Below are 16,996 nucleotides of genomic sequence, written 5' to 3' on the forward strand. Positions count from 1 at the left end.
TGCTGGGTGATAAAAAGTAGTGATGCGGCTCCCTGGCAGTGGCAGGAAATGATGTTTTACAGTTGCCTCCCTCTCTATCAGTCTGTGGAGGAAACTGCAACAAACTGTAATGCCACAGTTTGAAATCTCACTCTGCCACATTAAACAGTGAGCGTGCCTTTTTTTTTTTTTTTTTTTCGTGTGTGGGAGTTCAGTTTAGACTCTCAGACTGGGGCTGATATCACATTTTGAATCATTTATTCATACGACACTGGTTCGTTATTAGAAGTCCCTAAATCTCCCTAAAGCAGTGGATTTTTTTTGGAATTTTTCTAAGAGATGACAATGATTAAATTTAAAAGATACTTGGCTTTGAGAGTTCACAATCACGACATTTAAGCGATTTTAGCAGCTTCCATTTAAAAATATAATGTTGGGTGCCAAAAAAATAAGTAGCTTCTAATTAAACTGTCCTCATTCATCAGGTGACACAGGAACATGGTGTTAAAATAAACATAAAAATTAGGTAAATTACAGGTGTCTCTGAAATGACGACACAGTTATATAACCTTATTTGCATATAAGAACTTCTATGCAAATATGTCCAGAGCTATGTGGACCACTGGGGACGGGATAGGAGGAGATTCCCCTCTCTTCTAACACAGATTCAGAAAATAATGCACAGAAAAGTTCAGAAAATTCACCTCCTCTCTATCCTCCTCTTACCCTCTGAGCTGGAAAATGAATACACACAAAGGGGAGGGGGGCAGCCTTCACTTAAAATACAAATAAATTAGAAATCAACATTAAAATCAAAGTTAAAAGGGCAGAAAAAAAGATTTACAGTCCAGACAGATTCTTAAAAGAGAGGGTGGCGGATCCACAGCAGGGCGACGTCACGCCTCGACCTGTTGTGATTGGTCGGCGCGTTCGCTCGCTCACTCGCTCGCTCGCTCTGTCGACTCACCGGCAGCCTCGTCACCTTCCAGCGCACCGCCGCAGTGTGTTGTCCATCACTGGTTGTGTGTGTGTGTGCGCGTACACAGATATGTCTTAAGTTGAGTCAGTTCTCCCTCACCGTCTCTTGCCTCTCATCCTGTATATTCAGGAGCAGAGTCCTCGGTCTTACGACTCGTTAGCTCGCCCGTTCCGCAGAGGCTTCCCGCTTGTATGCGATTAAAGTCGGATTCCGGCTCTTCCTGCTCCTTGGGGGAGATTTTGGAATGGATCTTGCCAATCTCCTCCAGGGCGCTGGCTAGAGAGTCAAGGTCAGCAGTGTCCTGGTGGCGAGCCTCCCACAGGCTCAGTATGACTGCCGACGGACTCCGCTGCTTTGCGAAATAACCCAGGTTTCTGTAGAGGGGGCACATGAGAGCTGGATTAATGAACGACAGGAGAAGAGGATTGAAAACAGATGGAATGCTTCATGTTGACGTCAGATATTTACTGTATCGTTTCATTTATCCATCCTGTAGCAGATATGAGTCAAACAGAAGCTGTCAGCATTGATTCATGTGCTCAGTTCCTACATACAATTGGATACAACACCATATAAAAAACCCTATATGGCATTAAAACATAAGAACCCTAACCCTAACCCTAACCCTAACTCACTTTAGTTTAGGCGCCATATACAGCCCAATTAGTTTCAGGTGGGTTGGATCAGTAAAACCATTACATAATAGTATATTATACATATTATAACTTTACTGTAATAAACCATGTAGGGGTCTCCTGTAAGAGATACTGTCCAAACCCACCAAGGCACATTTGTCCTTCACATCTGGATCATACTACATACTGTACATAGTCAATTATCGTAAGTTTAACGTCCACAGAAAGATCAGACGCCTTGACTGTGAATGGTGATTGAAAATAAGAGTGAATAGAAGTGAATTTTATTGGGCGTGCAGGTGGTCGAGTGGTTGGAGCGCATGCCATATATGCAGCCGACCCCGGTTCGGATCCCGATCGGAGGTCCTTTGCTGCGTGTCACACCCCCCTCTCACTCCCATGTTTCCTGTCGGTCTATTGTTAAATAAAGGCGTCTGTGCCAACAAAATCTTAAAAAAAAAAAAAAAAGAAGAAGTGAATTTTATTGAAAAATTATTGGAATTAGTCTTCTTGTAAAGTTATCCAGTGGGCGATATTGAACCCCCTAGTGGCAGGTCCATGTATGACACCCCTGCTCTAACATTTTAAAGTGTAACTGAAATCCCTTTTAGCAGTCAAGATAATTTCAACGTGCTTCTTCCCATGAATTTCATGGAATGCCCCTTTTAGTCTCAGGAAGCTGAAGGGGCGTTTCTGATTTTTGATTGACAGCAGTTAGCAGAATGGTAGAGTGCTGGTGTTACACTGCTGGGAACACGAGGCAAATTAAACAAACTGCTGTAGATACAGTACATGTCATTGACACAGTGTGTTGTCAGCAGTAGCACTGAAGAGTAAGAACAGTTCATTGTCTATTTTAATTTATTTATTTGTGTATTGTTGATGAAGATCCTGTGAGATTGAAACCAGTTGGTGTTTAACATGTCTGCTCAGCTAAAGAGTGCCTGAGGAATGTTTTCTATACAGACAATTTTCCCATTAGTTTGACACATCATGCCATATATATTGATAAAATCACATTTGCCATAAAAAAGGAATATATCCATATCTGTGGAGTTATGTGTAGTAATTTAGCAGCACTTCTCCCTGCAGGAATATAACCTGTCAGAATCCACTTTGCTCTGTGACAGCACCGCTATCTTCTTACATAACACAAATTATATTTAAATGCTGCAAAATGCTTTATTGTACTGTATAATTATGGTAGATTATGATGGTAGAATTATGTTATTTCAGAAAGGCTTAAACATTTAGATAATGAGATCTAAATAACCTGTACAACATAGATAAATAGAGTAGTAGTGTTTGAGAACACCAAAAATATAATATAATATAATATAAAATATAATTCTAGGGTTCTTAGGAGGTCAAAGGTGTCAATTACAGGGTCTGAGCCTCATATTTCACATGCTGGCTCCATTATCTGCTCAAAAAAGGAAAATATTTTACTATAATTATATCTATTTGAATTCATATTTAACCCTCCTGTTGTCTTCATGTTGAGCATACAAGTCTTGTCGGTATTACACATATTTTTGGAAAGTATGTTTGTACCACTTTAAAATCTGATTGTAATCACATCATAAACCTTTAATTACCAGTTGTAAATTAGGTATAATTTAATATCTCATCCATCAATGAAGGCTCACTATTTGGCAAGTTGAAGGTATACTTTACTACTGCATACTTATCCATGTAGGTTAAATAGGCTATCAGATCTTGCTATTTTGTCACTTTGTGAGTCAGCAGACTCCTTGTTTCCCCAGCAATAACAAATAATATTTTCTGATTGACTGGTAGGTCGCTAACTCGAGTCAGGACAGCTATGAAAATAATATATTCATTCTGTGGTGGGGTCTATCACTTCTCAGCATGAGAGATGACTGGTGTGGTGTGTGAGCGTGAACCGCGTTTATCACAGTCAATGCGTGAGAATTTTAATTCTAAAGCATTCACAAAGCCTGTATAAGGGCAGACTTAATGTAAAGTGATACCATGCTCAGCCCCCCACATGAGTTAAATGTGTGGGTACTGAGTAGGCATGGGCTTGAACTGGGCAAACTGTGTAGGTCCCACATGGTTTCAGTAACATGGGCTCCGCACGTGAAGCCCACACATAGGCTGACTGTATGAGCCCCATAAGGGATGTAAGTGGGCTAAGTGGGCTAAGCGGGCATGGGCATAAACAAGGCAAATTGTATGGGCCCCATATTGTTTCAGTAACATGGGCCCCACATGTGAAGCCCATGTGGACTGGCTAAATGGGCCCCATTTAAGGTCCATTCTGATCCCACTAAAACCCCATATGGGCAATCATATGGGGTCTACATGGGTCTCACCCAGTTGGACCCCACCTGAAACCAAGTCAGAATCCGCTTGAAGCCCATATGGAAAAAGACAGGTGGGGCCACCATGGAAACTGTGGACAAACCCACTTGGGACCCATATTTGGAGCCCAAATTTAACCCTTATGGGGCCCACATGGGCATGATGGCTGGACAGTATGTTTAATAGGCCTCATTTAAATGAAATTATATTTCCTTTTTGAGTTAATGCCTGTTGTCCTCCTGGGTCAAAATTGACCTGAGGACAACTGGAGGGTTAACATAATCCAAATTAGAGAATGTACTGTATAAAGAAAGGCTAGTGTCCCACAACACTCTCATCATCTCTCCAGGCACATGTCAGTACTGAATCAATATTAACTAAACCCTTCCACACAGATCCTTGTCATGCCACTATTGAAAATCCACCTTTTGTATTTGTCCATACCTGAAGATTAATTTAACACAGATTGTATTATCTTGCAGTAAGTACTACCATCTGCTTCAACATGTAAGTAAAATTGAAAAAAAACAACAACCATGACCTTTAAAGACTATTAGAAATGTAATCAAGAATACATTTGCATCACAAATCATGAGTAATTACTGAGAAACATTGCATGCTCGCATTTTCTCAGGTGTGGGCCAAAGGTAAAGACAGAAGGGGAGCTTGTTGCCATGCCAATATGATGCCTTCATGTAACCATGTGGCTGTTACTCCAGTTGGGGGCACTGTTTCACCACCGGCTTCCTTTTGGTGCTCTTCAGGAGAAATAACAAAACAAGCAACATAAAAGGCTGCAGCCATTGGTCACATCAGGCTCGGTTCAAAGCCGCCCCAAACTTGGAGAGGAAAGCTTATCTGGATAATTTGGAAATCCCAAAAGACTCTTAGATACCAGAGTCTCATGAATCATGCACTTAACGGGAGATTATAGGCGCCACAAGCTGACACCACGCAAATACAGAGAGCGGATGGAGTAAATATCACTATAGGCTTTCATTATAAATTGCATATTTCTATTAGATAAAGTAATGACATATATGTTAGACTGACCAGTGTGTGCTGATAGACACAGAGAGTAATGTTGGAGGTGTAAATGATATAATGGTCCTTCTTGTTCAAGAGGAAATTGCATATTAAGGCCAGTCGCTGTGCATATTATAGGCAGCAACAGAGAACACAATCACTTATGTGCTGTACAGTTAAATAATCAGTCCCGTCTCCTGCTGCTGAGAGAAGATGAAGAATAAAACATTAATATATAAATAAATGAAAGCACCTGGTAACGAGCTGCTGTATGAAGCCGCGTTCACCAGGCTTAACAACACTCACAGGACTGTTATCATTCTCATCAGCGTGTGTTCACGGTGAGGCCATTAAAGAGGAAAAGGGCGCACACTCACACTCACACACACACACACACACACATACACACACACCACATGATCTCAGATAGGGTGACACACACACACACACACACACACACACACACACACACACACACATCTCACCGATCTAAGTGGAGTTTCTGGGCTAAGAGTTGCCAGTCCTTGCCCTTAGCGTTGGCAGTGTCGAAGGTGGCACAGATCCTCTGGCGGATGGACAGGGGGATTTTGAAGGCCTTGGGCCCCGTCTGGGTTGTGATGGTGCAGTCCGTCTGCATAAAAAATGGAACCGAATCCTTTTCAGTCTGGAAGAGAAGGAGAGCAGAGACAGACTGTGATCAGACCAGGGGGAAAGAAGTAGGGGTTGGGGGGGATGGGGGGGGGGGGGTCAGATAGGATTTTTTACACAAATACAGCTTGGTGCTTGTTTTAAACAGCTTGGAGAGCCAGATGGGTGGGGTTTATTTCCTGGGTCAGGAGAATTCAGACAAGTATGCTTAGGGTTTAAAAACATTAGTAGATATTCTGTTAATAAGAATATAGAGAAGTAGAGCCGCTCAGACTAACACTGGATTTTTGGGGGCCGATGCTGATACAGATTTTAAAGAGTAAAACAATTCCAATATCAATATATCACCTGATCATTTTATATATACAAATATATACATAAACAGTTTTTGCAACTATCTCTTAAAAACACTTGACTAAGATATGTAATGAAGGAATGATATTTGACCATTTGACAATAAATTTTATTGTATAAAATGACATCAGTGCAGTGAAACAGTAAACTGCACTGGAAATGTAATCATTATAAATAACTCACTTACTAAACTAACTATAAGTATATAACACAATAATCAGACAGGCTTTAATTTTGCATTCACACTCAAGTATATTATCATTACACCAATATTCCTCTCTACATACTGTTATTACTTTTATATTTGTTCATATGCTTGTTGTACTTACTTATTATTTATTGTTCTTTATTTTCTTATTAATCCACTTCACTGCTGTAACACTGTACATTTCCCCATTGTGGGACTAATAAAAGGAATATTTCATCTTATCTCCTCTACTCTAATCCAGCTCACTTATTGGCTAGCCTGGCAACCACGCCTCCAGCTTGTGTATTGGTTTGAATTTCTGCTGTTTCTTTAGATTTTTTAACTAATTGGCTCTCAAACCAACACTCAAGATACTCTGAGTGAGATGAAAGAACAGGATTCAATATCAAAAGAATGTTAACTGACTACATGCTTTGTCTCCTGTCAGTGTTGTGTTTAAAATATTCAAAATGTAAGTTGGGTCTATCACTTAAAAGTCAGATTTCCCATTTTTATTCTGGCAGTGATTTTTCTATAAGGCCTTTGATTATTCTACTTTACCACTTTGACCCTTTGAAGAACAGCACCTTGTTCCTGTTCTGTCCCAGTCTGACTGATCTTCCACTATATCCAACTGCGGCACCAACAGCTTCAGTGCAAACCACCCACATTTCCTGGATATCACTAAAATATATCATCTTTTTTTGCCTTTACTGTGTCTTCTTATTTTTATTTTGTCAGCGGGGAATGACTAATGACAAGACCGGCCTTAACTGTAAAGGTATGATCCTCTATTTGACTTCAACTGAAGAACACACGCCTGAAAAATTCAATCCTATGCTTCTAGTTTCAGTGCAGTTTCTCCAGTTTTGTGCACAATACACACACACACACACACACACACACACACACACACACACAGCTAACACAGTCATCATTCTAGTGTGTGTGCCATCAACCTGTTTTATCACACACTAAGACACTACAAACTGCAGCACAGCACATCACATTCATCAATTAGCCACTGGAATGATGACATAACATCCTTTGTGAGGGATTAGTGCTGGACAGTTGTGCTCAACAGAAGGCTGATGTGGACTGTACAACCTTCTGAATATAATAAGCTGGAAAACTGTAGCATAGCTTTATATTTTAGCAAATACTGTAACAACAAAAAAAAGGTAATGATTAGTTGTCATTAGTATGTTTGGGAAACAAAGGTATGCTAAAGCAAAAAGGAAGAGTTTAAATCTTGTTTTTTTTTTTTTTGTCCCTTTCATTCATCATGGGTTGCTTTCAGGTTACGGAGCTGACAGCCGTCATCCAATCACATTCATCGAAAGGTCAACGGCGGAGTTGAAATTGACTGAACTTTGAGCACAGCCGCGAGACATAAAGTCTGTGCAAGGTAGGATTTTTATCCCGAGTTGAAAGTACTGTTTGAAACCTGAAAAAAACTTAAAGGTTCCCTCTACCCATGTGCTGAATAATAATATGTGTCAGAAAAAGTTCAATTTTAAGTTCAATTAGCTTCTGAAATTTTGACCCAGTCTAAGAATTGCTTCATAAGAAGTGTCAATACCAAATGAACCACAGATGTGTTTAAAATGCAACAACAGTCAATCATAACTGTGTGATTAAACCTTGATTCATGTTTCAGAGAGCAGAGAGAGTGTATTTTTTAGGTTCATTTATGGAGAAAAAACATCTACTATCACACAATATCATGTCCTATTTGACCTAAGACATGAAAATATAACATAGCAATAATAATGGAAATGTATTTTATAACTTTATGGAAGTGTGGGGTTTATTGTAGAACCATTAGAGCCATCAGTCTACACTGCTACATCATAAAAAGAAATCCTTATTAAAACTATTAACTATTCATTTCACTAAAACACATGGACATAGATACGGGTCACATTTGACCCAGAACAGCCTAAGTGGACAAACATTTGTAGCCCCTCCATGTTCATTTTTTATGCATTTTGGGCCACTTTAGGAAAAGTCATCAAATTTCAGTGTCAAATAGCAACATCTGGGCTGTTTTTACAGCTGTCGGATGTCAAAATTGAACCCAAACAGTATCTAAGGGTTCATATTTAGACAATAATCATCTGTTTGAATGTGACATTGTCAGTATATAAGAGCAACAGGATGTTTCATGTACTCCAGCGTGGGTGTTTGTAAAATGCAGAGTCCGTCCAGTTCTCTGCATGCCCTGTTGCCCTTCAGTAAGCTTGGCTATTTTTGTTTTCTTTGCTGAAGCTAAATGGAGTTGAACGCATAATTATGGCACCAAACTATCTGAGAAGTGATGTAATGAAACACTTTAGATTAGACATCACACACAGATGGAACTGTGTAGATAACTGCCTTACTGCCTTGAGTTTATCACTCAAGTGAAGCACTGAAATGAATAGAACAACATTCATTCTACTATATAGTTTAGGATAGGAAGTAATAAATGATGTATGACTTGTATATAATCTCAGGAACTTCTGCATAATGCACATTTATATATTGCACATCTATTTACACAGAGATTGTTTACTGTAAATAGTGTTACCCTTACACTGCAACTTTTTGTCTACTGTACTGCTGAGTCTATTTGAATTTCTCCCAAGGGGGATCAATACAGATATATCTTATCTCATCTTATCTTATCTTATCTTATCTTATCTCATCTCATCTTATCTTATCTTATCTTATCTTATCTTATCTTATCTTATCTTAATGACTAACGGTGCAAAGTAGCTCTAAAACTGCTGAGTTGAGGCTCTGCATGTGGGTTAGTGACAATAAGGTTTGGCAAGATGAGCAAATTCAAAACTTAAAAACTAGTTTAAAAAGCAGCATCAGGTTTGTTCAAATGTGCATTCAGTATTTGTGTTGGTTTTATATAACCTGAAATGAGATTTGCACCCTTTTTTTCTGAATGCTCCTGAAAAATGTCAAATGGTGTAACCACAAAAGAATGATAAATATTACATATTTTATCCATGCACAGTGTATTTAAGTGGATTAAATGTGATATTTAGAACAATAGTATTCCATTAGCTTTATTCAATATAAAAGTTATAATGTAAGATCATGCCAAACTAGTTGATATGGTGTGTTATTGACAATTTACTGTTTTTAAGCAAGTTTGTATGGTTACACCACTTAGACATTCTTGCCATAATCCTCTAATATATTCTCTCAAAATGGATTAAAAGCAGAAATTTGATGCTGGGTCCACAAAAAAAAGAATATGTGCAAGTTATTCATATTTATTTTCACATTTTAACCCCTTTAAATTTGAATAAATCACATGGACATAAATAAAACATCATTAACCCTTATACATTATTCATCCTAATAACCCACAATGTAAAAGTCAGTGTAGAAGCCTCCAATCTCCTCTACATAGCTGTGTCTATTGACTGTAGTGCCAAAATCAATATAGCGATGATCTGAATTCTACACACTGCGCCTTTAAACTCTTTTATTTCCAATTCATATGTACCAAACCCCAACTAATCGAGATATGATTCAATCAAAGCACCATTCTGACTGTAACACCTTCACCATCAGTTTAAACAGAGCTGGTGGCCTTGAGGTAGGACAAGCACGTTTTGTGACTGGTTGTGAAAAAGCAGTTGGGTAAAATCAATGAGTAACACTCCCTCCTGCCTTAACAACTACTGTCAAGGTGCTCTTGAGTGAGGATTTCTAACTCCTCGCTGCTCCAGTGGAGCTGCTCAGCGGCTGACAGAAGACTGCTGTTACACCGGGGCAGCTCCCAGGTGTTAATGCATGTGAATACGAAGCAGGCTATTTGCTGGGGACACGTGTCTCCCTGGATGAGTAAAAAGGTTAGAAAATATACAGTAAACACGGTGAACAGCTGGATCTGTGTTGTTTGTGCTCACAGCGTTTAGCATAAGAATTAAAATATGTGACTGTTCTTTGGTTTTTTTTGCTCTATTAATACACAACCCGAGCTCAGGAGAGCTGGCCCTGCTGTCTGGGAAGGTTACATAAAGGTCGTGTGAGAAAGTAAAAACGCCAGCCCCCTTGCCCCCCCCTCCCCCCACACACACACACAGCTGCGGAGCCTCACCTCGGCCACCGCCGTGTAGACCTGCAGGATCTGCTCGTGACCTTTGACCTGGCGCACGCTGATTTTGCAGGAGAGCTGGGCGGTGGCGGGGCTGTATCTCTCCAGAGAGAAGGCACAGTGCAGGGGCTGCTGGTTGCTGCACCACACTTGGGGGAAGGAGAATTCCTGAGGAGGAAGAAGAAGAAGAAGAAGAAGGAGGACATAAGCAACATACAGTAATAATAAGACACACACAGCACTCTTAACATGCTCTTCAAAATGAGATGATTCAGCTTCCTCTCTTGTTCTACATCTGGCCACGTTGTCACACATGCCAAGCCACACACACTGTACACGAGGCGAGATAAAAGCTAAGAGTTGGCTTTGAAGTCTCAATGATTCCATGGCTTGATATATTTATGCATAGAAATAACTATTGTTAAGAAGAGAAAGAAGAAGAATTCTCTCCAGCTTGAATCATCCCTCTTACAGTAACTCTGGTAGCAGAAGCAGCTTGCGGGCAGAGTAGTGTAAGCAATATACTGTATATGTGGGAATACAGGGAACAGGGAAAAGATTGCCTTTGATGTTTAATTAATTTCCAGAGAGCAGGCACATCTGTAGGGAAACATCCTTGACCTCTGCTAGATTCCGTCTCCGTTATATCTGCATATTAAAAGTGACCTGTAAATGATTCTTAGTGCAGACCGGAGCATTAAAAGCACCGACCTGCGTGCCTACTGAAGACTTGACCCTTGTGGCTTTGATCTTGGCTGCCCGATGCAGCACACGGCAGCAGATAATGGAGTCAGGGGAGAGGCGGTGGCGGCGGCTGTGGTGTAAGGGAAAAAAGGGGGGAGGAGGTGATGGACGTGGAAAGCTCGGATGCTCTTTAGCACTAAAAGCTGACTTGATGTATGGCACGCCGCTCGGCTATTATTCTACACCTGCTCCGCCGAAGCAGGGTTTGCGGTGCCTGCCTGCCTCCAGAGGCCCTCATAAATAAGACCGTGGAGAGGGGTTGGGTGTCTTTGAAACAGCGAGCTTTCACCCTGCATTCAGATCTTTAAGCAACGATGGCGTACAGTGGGGACACAGCTCAGCTGCTCTGACAAAAGCAACAACAGGTACAAAACAGCATTCACCGCCGTGCTCCGTTTAATAGCCTACTCTTTGCATCTTAATGCTCCTGAAGAGAAAAACAAACACAAAGCTATTAATCTCCAGTCGCATCCATATTTATGATCCTCGACAAAGAAGAGATGTGACAGCAGGATTTACACAGTTTTAAAGCACAAAATGGTACACGCAAACACAATTATGAAGCAGAAGCATCTGAATGTCACAAGCTGAACAGAAATTATTTTCATCAAACCAGGTTTAAACTGCCTTGTCCTCTTTGTAGAATATTCAACAGCATTGCATACCTAACATCACGCCAAACAACCTTCAATGTTGTTGTTGCAGTCGAAAATAATACATACCATTTTCTGAGTGAACTATTAAAGGGGACCTATTAAGCTTTTCCTTATTTTCAGTCTTATATATAATGTTAGAAATGTTGGATGTTCATATTCAACAAGGTAAAAGGTATGTAGAAGTAATCCTTTTTAGAAAAAAAGCACAGACTTCAGATTTCTCTGAGTGCTTGGTTCCCCGCGCCTTGTCTACTTTCTTTATATGGTCATTTCACTGCTCTGCTCCGTTACCATTATGGCATTTTTCCATTGTTTAAGGGTTAGCCACGCTGAGCCATGACTCTAGTGGAGCTGGCATGCTGTGAGTGTTTTTCCATCACACAGCAGGCCACAGTAAAATAAGTAGTTTACCTGTTGGAGGTGTGTTGGTTGTCTGCAGCTCTTCATCAGACATCATCATCACTGTGTCTGGTTCTGTTTGAACTATTCCTCCCTGCATTATTTGTAACTGAGCGCCAAACTTCTCCATGTGTTGTTTTGTAGACTAGTTTGCTAATGAAGCTCTGCTAATTAATTTCCTGTAAACTCTACACAGTAAAAGTCTCGAGTTGTTTAGTCATTTAAAAATGTTTACTTCAAAGCAGGAAAGCAGGAAGTGTTGGGTTTGCATCAGTAGTAACTTAACACAACTGATCTAGTTAGCTGGCCAATCAGAAAAGACTGGGTTCATTTTGAGAGGGGTGGGGGCTTAAAGAGACAGGAGCTAAGACTGCCTGTTAATACACATAGGCTGAACTGAGGGGCTGCATAAAGAGCCAGTATAGGATAAATAAGCAGTTTTTTGAACTGCCAATCATACAAAGCTACTGTGGTGGAGTTCCAGAATATTAATATAGAGCTGGAAATGAACATAATAGGTCACCTTTAAGCTAGTTTGGCTGAAGTTTATTTCAACCTGTGCTCATTTTGACAAAGCAATCAGGTCCAATTCAGCAATGCAGCTGTGATTTAAAACCCCGTTGAGAGTTGAAGTTCACTTTCACCCATGTGGTTCAATTTATTTGGTCCAAATCAAGAGGTAAAAAAGAAACATTGTTGCTTTTTGTTTCTGGTGCAATTTGTGGACTTTTTACATTCTAAACATAAAGTGGTTTCACATGGGGAAGCACATTACATAGCACTTTAAAATCTGTGTGAAGTAAGAATAAATATGTGTTCTGAGTTTGACATAACACAGAAAAGTGTGTTGTTAACCACCCTGTCAAATTTGAATGACTTAAAAAATCACCAACTATATGAAATTAGGCTTCAAAGTTGTGTAAAAATCAGCCTCTTTCTCTGCTACCAAATGCTGTGGGAGTGCCCGTCGAGTCGCCTGAAACCCCGCCCCCTACCAAGTGTCACCTGTCAATCAAAGTCACCACCTCTACCCGAAACATGGACGCTATGTCTGAGAGCTTTCTGCCACTAGCCCAGCGGCTAGCTCGGCGGCTAACTTGGTGGCTAACTGGCTAACTGTAGGCTGTAGTAGTAGTAGTGTGGCTGAATGTGTTTATACCTCTACAGCAGCAGGGGTGGGTTTATACTAATCACTGCCGCATTACTAAATCCTGAACACAGAAATCTTTAGGTTATTTACATAACCCCGGTTCTCTGAGTAATATGAGTGAGATGTCTCACTATGGGATGCACGCCTCGCTGCAGCCCTCAGAAGCATTTATCTCATTACGCCAATCCTGATTGGCTGGTGAACGTGTCCGTCCGCCACAGGTAGTCCCATCTACCTTAAATAGCTCATGCGGACGGCACCACCCTCATTCAAGATAAGCACCTCTTCTCACTCGCCCAAGCAAGAAGGGTAGTCTGGTGAGACATCTCACTCATATTACTCAGAGAACCGGGGTTATGTAAATAACCTAAAGTTCTCTTTCATAATATTTCGTTCGATGTCTCACTATGGGATATGGTTGCTCCCGTATTGCCAGACAAGCTTATCGAGCGTCCACCAACCCACAGGGAAAAATGTACTCTGTTCCAATCAGGACAGCAAAACCGCGCGTGCCACGCACGGAGCGGAGACGTCCAGCATATAAAAACGGACAAAAGTGAGAGGCGAGGACCAACTCGCTGCAGCACAGATGTCCTGAACAGAAACTCCCCTGAATAAGGCCCAGGATGCGGCCAAGCCCCGAGTCGAGTGCGCCCGCAGACCCGCAGGTGTCTGCAAACCCTGACTCGTATAAGCCAAAGCAATCGCCTCCACGACCCAGTGGGACAGGCGCTGCTTTGTGACAGGTTTCCCCTTATGAGGATTAGCCCAGGAGACAAACAGCTGATCGCTCCTCCTGAAACCCTTAGTCCTGTCCATGTAAGTGCGCACCGCACGGACTGGACATAACGCATGTGACCGCTGCTCTCCAGGTGAGGCAGCAAAGGCCACAAGGTCAATAGGAGAACATGAGCCCACTACCTTAGGCACAAAGGCCGGGTTGGGCTTCAAAATCATCCTCACATCCCCCGGGAAAAACTGAGTGCATGATGGATGCACCGAAAGCGCATGGATGTCACTAACCCGTTTAGCCGAAGCCAGAGCCAGTAACAACACTGTCTTGAGAGACAGGTGTTTCAAGCCTGCTCCCCCCAGCGGCTCAAAAGGAGGACCCTTGAGCCCCTCCAGAACCACCGCCAGATCCCATGGTGGCACCAGCGGTCTGGACACGGGGAGAAGCCTGCGCGCTCCCTTCATAAAACGGCAAACCAGCGGGTGCTGGCTCGCTGTTTGTTCCCCAAACCCCACGTGACAGGCGGCTATAGCTGCCAAGTACACTTTAACTGTGGAGAAGGCTTTTCGTTTGTCAATCAGGTCCTGTAAGAATGACAATATCACACCCACTGGACACTGAAAAGGAACATGGCCATTTCTGTGACACCAGTCCTCAAACACTCTCCACTTACAGTCATACAGAGACCTAGTGGAAGAGGCTCGAGCACTTTGTATAGTGGAAATCACACGCTGTGGGAGTCCCACCGCTGACAAATTGAACCACTCAGGGGCCAAACCCACAGCGCCAGGCGTTCTGGGTGCGGGTGGAAAACCGCCCCCCCCCCCTGCGATAACAGGTCCCTGCGCAGCGGGAGCTGCCAAGGTTGCGCGCACAGCAACCGATATATCTCCGCCAGCCAATGCATCGCAGGCCAATGCGGAGCTATCAGAATCAGCGCGTGGCCGTGGTCCCTCACTCCGGATAGAGTGGGGGGTAACAGGGCCAGGGGAGGGAACGCGTAAAGAAGCTCGTGCGGCCAGACGTGCGCTAGTGCGTCTATGCCGAGGGGAGCATCCAGGCTGCGCAGAGAGTAAAACAGCGCGCACTGCGCGTTTCCTCTTGACGCGAACAGATCCACCGCGGCCCGACCATAACGGGCCCATATCTGTTCCACAATCACCGGGTGCAGAGTCCACTCCCCGTATACCGGCGCGCCCCTGGACAACAGGTCCGCGCCCGTGTTCAGAGCTCCCGGGACGTGCGTCGCCCTCAGGGAGAGGAGACGACCGCAGCTCCACAGGATCAGTCTGCGAGCCAGCATGTGCAACTGACGAGAGCGCAACCCCCCTTGGCGGTTGATGTACGTTACCGTCGTCGTATTGTCCGTCCTCACCAGGACATGATGGCCCATGAGAGACGGAAGGAAGTGTTTCAGGGAGAGGAACACCGCTGAAAGTTCCAGAAAATTTATGTGAGACCGCTGGAGGTCCACACTCCAGCGGCCCCTCATCGACCGGCCCTCGTGAATTCCGCCCCACCCTGTCAGGCTGGCGTCCGTAGTGACCACCGTCCTGGACAGGACAGAGCCCATGGGCACCCCGCGGGTCAGAAAAGACGGGGCTCGCCAGTGGCGCAGTGCCCTGACGCACCCCGGCGTAACCAACACTCTCCGTGCGCCATGACGCACGGGATCCCGCCCGCATGAGGCCACCCAGAGCTGGAATTCCCTCATGTGGAGGCGACCGAGACGGACCACGAGAATGGCTGACGCCATCAGTCCGAGTAATCGAAGACACAATCTGAATTGAACAGATTTGCCTGGATGGAAATCGTTCTGTCGCACCAGGCGCAGCAGGGATGCGTGTGTGAGCATCCTGAACTTGTATTTCCTGAGAAATTTGTTCAGAGCATGTAGATCCAGGATAGGGCGAATACCACTCCCCCCCCGTTTTGGGACCAGAAAGTACCTGGAGTAAAAACCGCTCTGACACTGTGCGGGAGGAACGACACAGATTGCTCCTTTGTTTAACAGTGAGAGGATTTCCTCTTGTAAAACACGAGCTGACTCTCCCTGAGCCTGGGAGTGTATTATGCCGGCGAATCGAGGGGGAACAGCGGCAAACTGCAGCCTGTAACCCCTCGAAATCGTCTTCAACACCCAGGGTGAAGCTGCGAGCGCAGCCCACTTCTCCCACCTGCGGCAGAGAGGTGAGACGCGCTGCAGCTCCTCCACCATGAGAGGTCCCAACCGCGGTGCGGTGGCGCCCTCTCGTGGTGGAAAACTGACATGGCCTCTGGGCGGTGCTGTGCACTTTGGCCCGGGAGGACAACGCAGTGACGGGGACCTCACTGCCCTCACCCCGGGAAAAGCCGCGGCTTTTCCCGGGGGTGGGACAGCAGGTGCCGCCGCCGCGCTGTTTATTTTTATAGTTTTGGCTTTTATTCGCTGCGCCCTCGGCACTCGGCCTGGATGCGACAGCGGGACACTTTCTATTTTCTATATGAAAACTTGTGTGTGTGTGCGTGCTTGTGGACATGGGAGAGGGGCAACCGCTGAACCCTCTGCCGTCAGATGTCCGTCTCTCCCGGTCTGCTCTGGCACGGTCCGTGGCAGCTGGGAGATGGGGGCGTGGGGGGCCCCGGAGTGCACGCTCGGAAGCCAAACAGGTGGAGCTGGAGAACGGGGAACTTCCAGCTGCATCACCGGTGACGAGAGGGGCGGTCAGGCCGCTCTCTTCCTCTTCCTGGCCTGGTGGCTAGTAGCTTGCGCGGGCTGTGCCGGCGGAGCTGTAGCTGGGGCCGAGGGCTTTTTGAACCAGCCGGGCCGCCCGGGCACGGGCGGCAGGGCGGGCTGAGGCTTCGGATGTTTCGGTATTTTGAACTGCGAAACCTGGGAGGCAGCCTGCGCGAAGGATTTACGCTGCGCAGGTGGAGAGGGAGCTGAGGGCTTGCGAGGGAGGCAGAGCTTGAGAGCTTCGTCTTCCTTCTTTTTGGCTTCACACCGTTGTTGCATCGATGCTAGGACGGAACCAAAAATACCCTCCGGGACAATGGGCATGTCCAGGACGTCGTCCTTCTCTCTGTCTGACAG

At 44.1% G+C, this 16,996-nt stretch overlaps 1 protein-coding gene across 1 annotated transcript in view; it reads right to left on the reverse strand.

The window, feature by feature from the left end:
• Positions 1–962: 962 nt before the first annotated feature.
• unc5db (unc-5 netrin receptor Db) overlaps positions 963–16,996 on the reverse strand; it is a 151,522-nt gene continuing 135,488 nt past the window's right edge. Inside the window, exons 15-17 of the mRNA XM_053325599.1 lie at positions 10,245–10,409; positions 5,433–5,611; positions 963–1,332 (exon numbers count right to left, since the gene is read on the reverse strand). Of these exons, the coding sequence (XP_053181574.1) occupies positions 1,071–1,332; positions 5,433–5,611; positions 10,245–10,409 (606 nt within the window). The 3' untranslated portion in view covers positions 963–1,070. The remainder of the gene's footprint in view (positions 1,333–5,432; positions 5,612–10,244; positions 10,410–16,996) is intronic.

This window comes from Scomber japonicus, chromosome 9 (assembly GCF_027409825.1).
Source record: "Scomber japonicus isolate fScoJap1 chromosome 9, fScoJap1.pri, whole genome shotgun sequence".
NCBI classification, from domain to species: Eukaryota; Metazoa; Chordata; class Actinopteri; order Scombriformes; family Scombridae; genus Scomber; species Scomber japonicus.